This window comes from Musa acuminata, chromosome BXJ3-10, assembly GCF_036884655.1.
Source record: "Musa acuminata AAA Group cultivar baxijiao chromosome BXJ3-10, Cavendish_Baxijiao_AAA, whole genome shotgun sequence".
Classification (NCBI taxonomy): Eukaryota; Viridiplantae; Streptophyta; class Magnoliopsida; order Zingiberales; family Musaceae; genus Musa; species Musa acuminata.
This window is the reverse complement of record NC_088358.1, coordinates 28,174,199-28,183,016: the sequence shown is the minus strand read 5'-3', so window position 1 is coordinate 28,183,016 and position 8,818 is coordinate 28,174,199. Positions and strand designations below refer to the sequence as shown.

The following is an 8,818-nucleotide window of genomic DNA, read 5'->3' as shown; positions in this document are numbered from 1 at the left end:
CGTCGATGGTATCTCTTCTCTTGCTCCTCTCCTTCGTTTTCATATCTTTTATCTACAATAAAGATTCAACTTGAGTTTTTCCAAGATCACAATAACTATAAAAGAATAAACTTAGACGTGAAAAGGATTGATAAAAGAAAAACATTCCTACCTTATAAAAAAAAACGACAAGATACGGTGTTAATGCTATTGTAGCCATCTCCTGTACATTGATAAAAATAAGTTTTGTCTCGAAGCTTTGATCCCAACTTACCCATCATGATAAGATTAGTGATGGATGGCGAACAACAAACACATTAGCACTCCGAGAAGAAAAATGAGAAAGAAGCAAGAGATTAAGAGGAGAAAGGAAAGGAACAAACGATGTGTATGGTTGTAGGTTTGTTAAGCTATTTATAGTCAAACTGAATTCATTAAGGTTCATTCCACAATCAGTTGGGATATCTTTTTGATATAGTGTTCTCATCACATCTAATATTTTTCATATCAATACAATATACATGAATCTTCCATAAACAAAGAAAAGCATATCTCAAATGAAAGCCCTGCATATATATATATATATATATATATATATATATATAGAAAAAATATCTATCTTTGATAAATTCTCACAATGCGCCGTAATTTTTAAAAATTTTCACAAAGTACTTCTTGTTTCGTAAATAATAATTTTACTTCTGACCTTCGTCGAACACACTTTCACCTTCGTCTTGTATCATCATTCTACGTTGTCTCTCCTCTCCTCTGTCCTATCAAACTTGTCATCACCTCCGTGATAAAGGTAAGCGTAAAATGATCCAATGAGGGGATGCTCTACGATAATCTCTCAAAGATATAGTTTTTTACTACGAATTGCTAAAAGATAATCTTACTTTCCCTTTTATAAGTGGTTTTGAAGTGTAGTTTGGCATAACTTTATTCCCGTATATGCATGAACTATTCTCTATTCTCAATTGCCGCAACTAAATCGATCCGATCAAGTCCCGATCCACTCGATCAAATCTATAGATCACTTTTTTGAGGCCTCTCGTGTTGGATCGTCCTTTCTAATATGTATATTGTGACTGCTTGGTTCTCCATGACTTACTACTAATGGCCGTCAAATCTATTCAGTCATTTGTTCGTTTGATTGGTCGGATCCGATCGGATATGATTGTTTTGATGTTTTCGGGTTAACGGTTCGACTTTGGATTTTTATCGGGCTTAAACGATCCATCCAGTGTGATTCATAGATGTGAGGAGATGGAAGGGTTGACCATGTGATGGCCATCCTTTATACTTTGACATTAATGAAATTTTCTCCTCCATTTTGGTCCCACCAAAAATTAAATTAGTGAAAGAGTGTGCTTGTCGTTTTTTAGCAAGAGATTTATAGCCTAACCAAATTCGTCCAAAGTTCCTCCCACAATCTGTTTGGATTCTTCTTAATATATGTATGTCATATCTCATTCCATCTAATTCTTCTTCTGCATCAATATAATAGTTAGTATTCATGAATCTTCGTCAAACAACAACAAGAAATGGGCTAAAGTCATGCATATGGATCGATCTATGGATGAATACCGGATTTAAAATCCCTCTACATTTTACCGAACAAAATTCTCAAAAGTTTGGAATGTTATTTCGACCGGTGTTTATCGATCCGACCATTGACCGACACACAAAAGGCAAGCAGCTTTAAGTCTGATGCAAGGCTTACTTTTCAATAAAACATTAATATTCTGACAGATTTTGAGCTGTCACAAAATATAACCTCGAGTTTGGATCTATTTTCTTTCTTTTTTCTATATATATTTTTGGACAGATTATTTAGCTCTGTTGTCTAAAATTTCATATATCCAATCAATATGTACGTACCTATCCGAGTTTGGATCTTTGTCTGGATTCGATTGCAAGAGTACGTGTTTTCTCTCTATTGCTGAGTAAATGATATCAAACAATTCTATATCCAATAGTCTTATCGGATTTGAGATTTGTTAATGATAACTATTGAATTCAAGTTCACAGTCATATGATATTATATCATATCACATGATATAATAAATTTTTTGTTGTTTTAAAAGTTACAAGACTCTATTCTCTTGCATGTATGAGTGATACGTATTGTTTTTCTTTTAATTTTTTATGTTCGACACTGTCCACTGGATTAATGTCTTTGGATATATTGAGGATCAATTCATTGAGCAACAAATAATTTTTCCAAACCATCAAACCGACTGTAAAAATCATGGATGAATTTTCCTCCAAATTAAATCTTGCGGATGAATGGAGAAATAAATCTCATGACCATAAATATTAATATTAGAAGTAAACTATAAAAAAGAAAAACCTGAACGAAACTACCCTCAAATGAAATGAATGGGTCAATCAATGTATACAATCTACTGCAACCATACCATCATTTTTCTATAGGAAATGGTTCATCCCAATTTGTGGAAAGTTGTTCCTGCCAACAACTATTTAGCCAATGCCACCGATTTCATTAGACATCCATGTGTGACAAAAAAAGTTGTCCGAGTCGCAGATAATGTGATACATCTTTTTGAAAATAAGAAAGATGAGCAAGGTTAAACAGACCGACTATTTCTTGAACAACTTCCCTAATCTAAGACTCACCGGCGCTGCTTCCATACTGCACACAGAACAAGACAGCATGTCGAGTGGTGCATTCTGCATGCAACCATTTCTCGAGCTGATCTGGTACCGATGAGCTACTCACACTTGATGGATCGATATATGTGGCGGACGAAAAGCAAAGCAGCACGGAAACCAACCATCCCAAGCATTAGGAAGAACCCATAACAGATGCAAGCCATGTACCCGAAAAAGAAAGATGTCTGCATAAACCCTGACATGTCTGAGCGTGCAAAGTAATAGTAAAAGCAATACCCATATACAAATAGGCCGGTTGATCCTCCGCATAGGTAAGACCTGCATCAGGAGAAGAAGATGTGCTAAATTAGACCACTTCAACGGTTGAAGTATGTATTACACCAAAGTACTTCTCATAAATATGCCTACTGTTGATTTATACCTGTGGTTTTACTTGGGCACATTTTCAAAAGGCTATATATACTCAGAGTTGACCTTGGATATCATAATTTCCTTTGTCTTACATGTATAATATGCACGTAAAAGTTGCAAGAATAAAATATATTGTTGTGTAATGTATACCAACCAGAGGCCAAAAAACTATCTAACTATATAAATAAACTCGATTATCCAGATGACTGTGTATATGTCACTAGGTAAAAGACACTGATGGACCAAGAACATCCTTGATAAGGGATGAAATATGCCAGAAATCTTTATCCTGGTAAATAAAGAGAAGGTCAGCTGAAACCTGATAACAACACATTCCATGTCTACAAATTTCACATAGTAATATTTCATTTATTAATGAAGCCAAACAATTATCTGGTAATTCAGAACAGGAACAACATAAACCCTTTTGCAGTAACAAGACTTTTGCACTAGAGAAACCCCTTTTATTGAATTTTCCATGAATAGTAACTGAGTGGAACTTTAGAGGCAAAGAAAAACAAAAACCAGCAGATATATGAGAATAATAAAAGGGAAGAAAACAGCTCCACGAAAACAATACAAGTATTAACACGTGAATGAGAGGAAAACTCATATAAGTAGAGAAATATTTCAGCTTGTCAAACATGTGAAATTGAGATCATCAGAGATACCAGAATGATAAGAATCCAACAAAGCAACTCCACATAAAAATGATGACAAATTAAGACAGAGAATGAGAAGTGTGTTGCTAAATCCATTATTCTTTTAACAAAATCAGAGAATGAAAGAAGCATATAAGTTTCGAGCTTATATTTTTGGAATTACTTAGTTTTCGGAGAATACTAATGACTAATACGATGAAATAATTTGAAGGTTAGAAACTTCTTTTCCATGCCAAGTGATGGCACTTTCACAGAGTCCTTTTTAAGCAGTTAGCAGGTGGCTGTGCAACTTGTGTATACAAGCCTGTCTGAAGCAGGAATGAGAACAGAGAATGTTGCTAATGTAATAGCATAACCTCAATCAACTCCCGATACAGACACAAAATGAAAGATTTGTGCTTTCTATTGCACTATGCAGCATGGAATATTTCTGAAAGAAAATGTGAGCATGTGCATGATTTTATGAATGCAAATGGCATGAACATTTGGCTGAGGGAGTTAAAGCGAAGAAAAGAATGGCTTACCTCCACCACCATTCATGATCTTCAGAAGCTAGCTGAAAGTAGGTCAGTGCCACAGTGATGAAAGCAGTGACAATGAGGAGGATGATGAAGACTATAAAGAGAATGCTATATATGATGTAAATCCTGTGACCCCACACACTGGCAAATATGTAGTAAAGTTCAATGTAGATTGCGCTGAAAGGCAAGAAACCAGCCATTGCCATCTGTGGAATAGTTCTCCGGTACCAGGGTAACAGTGGGATCTCTCTAGGATACTTTGTTGTACGACAAGGGGCTTGAAATTCTGTTTTACCATTCTTCCCAGCAATTCCACCCAAAACAAGCAAAGGTGAAGTGACTAGTGTCCATATGAGAACAATGACAACGATAGTCCCAAATGGTAGTGCTGCAGTAGCACTATACACAATTGCGACTGTATTAAGGAAGCAGAATGTAAGGAACAGAGGCCCACAAAAGAGGAATCCAGTCAAAAGCACATTCCTTACCTGCACATACAATAAAGGTGAAATGTACAACCCAGCAATTTACATATTCCACAAAAGCACATTCCACAAAAGAGGAATTTACATATTAATGAACATGTGTATTGCATGTTCTGAAGCATGGATTAAAAGTGCCCAATAGTAAGACGAAATCATACAGCAAAGTCTGCCACAAACAAAATGCAGGCATTGACAAATAAAAGAAGAAGAATAGAGAAACAATGCCAAGGATAATAGAAGTACCCAATTCGTCCCTTCAAGTTGACAATAGAAAGAGGATGCAGTATACCCAGCAATTCCAGAGGTGAGTGCATAGACAACCACAAGAGCAGTAAAAAGTGCCCCACGATTGTACGGGTAAAAGACCCCAACAAGTGCTAGAATAAAAATGAACACCGTACTGCACAGGTCAAAATAAGTAAATTATTTTGATTTCAAACACAATAAACTTAAATCTTCATAGAAATTTCAATATATATGTGCCAGTTAATCTACAATATCAAAACACCCTAAGAAAGAAAATTTTCAGATGGTAAGGTCAAAGTAGATTCTATTCTTCCTCAATTAATTAAGATAAACTTCATGAACACTACTCACAGGGCAAATAACTGGGTTCCGGAACCAAGACAAGCAGCCAACAGTGACTTATTCTTTGGAAACCTGAAGACATCACCATGGATATACTTCCACCCTGTCTCTTCTTGGTCCTCAGCAGACTCCTCATCATGGGCATACCTTTAACAAGAGCACAACAAACATGAACGCATAAATGGTTTTGACTCTATGAAAGACAGGAAAACAGAGCATAAGTTAATCCCCTCTAAATGAATGACTTAATATCTAGGAAATTACATAGAGTGTCTGTCAATAAATCCTTAAAACATCATAAGTTATCTACAGTACCTATCAAGCAAAACCCACAAAAACTAATACATATAATTTTTCAATACTTAGGGAATACCTACAAACAATGCTTTAGCTAATTATAATTTATTATACAATCTTTTAACTGCAATTCTTGTTTAATTCACATAATGTGAAAAAAAGAAGAGTTTGAACAGAAGCTTACTTAACAAAATCATTCTTCAGCACTCGCATGAGAATTGTGGCAAGAAATCCAGTCAAGAGAAGAACTGTGACACATGAATTTATAATTGAGAACCAATGAATCTCCAAATGATGAGGCAATGAAGAGGTCTGGGAGTATTTATTCATCCTCTTTTCAAATGGTGTGGTTGTCTCCTTCCACTTGACAGAATAAAAGAAACTCGCTTCAATATCCTTGTCCTCAGTGAGGTCTGCCAAAGAATTGGGATCTGTGTGCACAGAAATCTCAATCACATGGTCACTGTTGTAGAGGATATCAAAGTGGATATGCCTGTAGAGGTAGTACTTGTACTCGCTCAGATCCTTCCTTTCTTTGTCAACTTTTCCTATGAACCCCCAAATAGGGAGGTCATCATAATACATTTGGAAGTAGTAGTCCTTAGTGACTGCGCTCCTGAACTTGGCAACATCTTCTTTCGTGAGCTTCTTCTTGCAAAGCGGTTCAGAGTCACGATCGACGCGGAAGTCCAGCTTGTATGGGGCTTCAACAAGACGGTCCCCATTCAGAACTTCACCAAGTGCTTCTTTTTTCTCAGTTACATGCTCTGTTTACAACATGAGGATAAAATCAACAGAGACAAATGTAGAACAGCATGAATGAGATGGATAGGTAAACTCCAAAACCCGGATACCAACCTGGAACACAGAAGGGCAGATCAAAGTACCGATATGTCTCGCTACAATGAAATAAAATCAACATAAGCATAAGGTCTAAAGAAAACAATAAGCAAAAAGGATTGAGTTTAATAACTCATGCATCTAGAAGTGTCTCAAGGCTGTAATAAAGCATCCTTCATTCTGCAGACGATACGATCCCATCTTTAAAATTTTCAGCAATTTTTTCCAGAGCTTGTTCCCGTATGCAGGACTAAATGTTACTTTCTTCTTACATTATGGATATACAGAACAAAGAAAGCATTTGTTCTGCCAATAAAATCTCCTCACCACAACGCTGGATTGTGAAAAACATATAAAGAGAACATGAAGCTAGAAGAGTGATACGTGTATACAATTATGACCTATTCAACATAAATCGAGATTCAAAGTCTCATAAATGAACAGTCTTTCACAGATCTGACACAAGTAACATCTAACTCAACACAAGTCACGTCCCGAGACGACAAAGAGTCGGCAACTCTTGGACGACGGGAGCGTTTATACCCACGGAACATCTCAAGCACCGGTCGGAACAGGAGAAAATGTGAGACAAAGGAAGGGAGGCAGAGGAAATCTCACCTAGGGTTGTGGAAAGGGCCGACCTTGTTAGCGTACAAAGGGACGGGGTCCCCCTGCTTGTAGCGGTGGTCGGAGGCGTCCGACACGACGCCAGTGACCCCGAAGCACAGCAGCAGCGCCGTCACCCGGATCAGATCCATCGCCTAGCCGCCCCAGTCCCCACCTCTCGCGTTCGGAGCGCTCAAAGTCCGCTCCAAAGGGAGGAAGGGGAGGAAGAAATGGGGACGACGGGGAGCAGAACCCTAGAAAGAATCGCCCGTCGTGGGTTATCCTAAGAGAGAAAATGAACAAGACGGAGGCCGACGGACGGTCTCCCTTCGTAATTGATCGAGTTGAGGTGAGTACTGAGTGCGTTTGACATTGAAGCGTCGGTCGTCTCTTTATGGACGTACTTGCAATTGAAAGTTTGAAAAGGGTTCTTTCGCATATATATATATATATATAGAATTCTTTTTCGTTTAATATATTAATTTGTAGTTTTATAAAACTAATTTTAACATACATGTGTGGAAATCCTGCCGTCCATCAGTCCTGGCGTGGATCATAGCATGTGGTGGACGTAGATCAAGCGTCCGGATGCGTGCCGTACAGTAACGGATGCGAATTCCTTCGTCTTCTTTATCAGCCTTCTCCCACCCAAATCATTTACATACCGACCGCAACTCCAAGTACGGACTTGGTGGATGGTCAGGGGTCCACCCAATTCGGCCATCATTTGGTGAAACTACAAGGCGAGTATCGGAGAGGGTATATCGACAAAAATATATTAACCAAGAGAGCACAAACAAAATGTTCTTTATCTTAATGACTGCAAGTCGATGCAAAAAGAAAGGTGACAAAGCCGATGACCTGTTCCAAATGTTTAGGATTATTAAGTAGAATTCGCCGTTGTAATCATCCAAGCCTTAACATAAGTTGTTTGACCTACTTCTCTAAGGAAACCTCTCATCTTGTTGATGATAGATCGATCAGAAAGGTGATGCGTCCCTGTTGCTGCAAATAGGCCTTCCCAAGCAAGTGTATGCTCTAATGTCTGTAACTTCGAAGCCAAAATCCAAAAGCTGGCATAAAGAATAGGGGTTCCTCTTGACCAATTCAACAAATAGTTAAGATCGAAAGATTAGAAATCGACCATAATTTCAAGTGACATTCAACAAAGATACAAAAGTAATAAAACAATCTCCAAACAGTGGCCTATAATCTGGCATCTGATCAGTAGAAGCACAGGAATGAATCATAATTACAGCAGCAACAATCTCGTCGTAAATCCACTAGATCCATCATCATCATCATCATCATCATAGTAAATCTCGGTTGTTTGTGTCGTCGAAAACTTATCTTCATCTCCCCCAGGATTGTATCAACCTTTGCGGTCGGTCCACGATGAATCATCCGCGAGAGACCTCGACGAGGATGAGGGCGAGGTCTCACCGCCGGGAGGCATGTCGGAGAGCAAGGCCAGCAAGCGGCGGACGCTCACCGAACGGGCCGGCCGGAAGCTGAGAGACCTCAGCTTCTGATTAGCGGAGAAGACATTGGAGGACTTGGTGAGGATGAGGTACACCAGAGCTTGAACTACCGCAAACACCACCACCTTCATCAGCACATCGCTCACACCATCCATAGCGATCGTCATGCTCGTGATCAAAACAATTGTCCAGGAAGAAGGGTTGCAGAAATGCGAGGTAAGTCAAGAGGATCCAACCAACCTCGTTATATAATGGGTGTGACAGTCAATTCTTTGACTGCCACGATAGCAGTCATAGTTATCCGATGCGTG

The 8,818-nt window shown here is 38.5% G+C and overlaps 2 protein-coding genes across 2 annotated transcripts; both read right to left on the bottom strand.

The window, feature by feature from the left end:
- Positions 1-2,462: 2,462 nt before the first annotated feature.
- On the bottom strand, positions 2,463-7,395 carry LOC103968532 (transmembrane 9 superfamily member 3). Its single transcript, XM_009381783.3, has 7 exons — positions 7,039-7,395; positions 6,439-6,479; positions 5,765-6,347; positions 5,293-5,430; positions 4,939-5,095; positions 4,214-4,698; positions 2,463-2,934 (listed from the first exon to the last, which is right to left on the bottom strand). Exons 1-7 carry the CDS (start codon positions 7,176-7,178, stop codon positions 2,715-2,717), a joined length of 1,764 nt encoding a protein of 587 aa, XP_009380058.1. The 5' UTR covers positions 7,179-7,395; the 3' UTR covers positions 2,463-2,714.
- Positions 7,396-8,124: 729 nt separating this feature from the next.
- On the bottom strand, positions 8,125-8,724 carry LOC103968531 (uncharacterized). Its single transcript, XM_009381782.3, has one exon. The coding sequence runs from the start codon at positions 8,672-8,674 to the stop codon at positions 8,399-8,401; it is 276 nt and encodes a 91-aa protein (XP_009380057.1). The 5' UTR covers positions 8,675-8,724; the 3' UTR covers positions 8,125-8,398.
- Between the last annotated feature and the right edge of the window lie 94 nt (positions 8,725-8,818).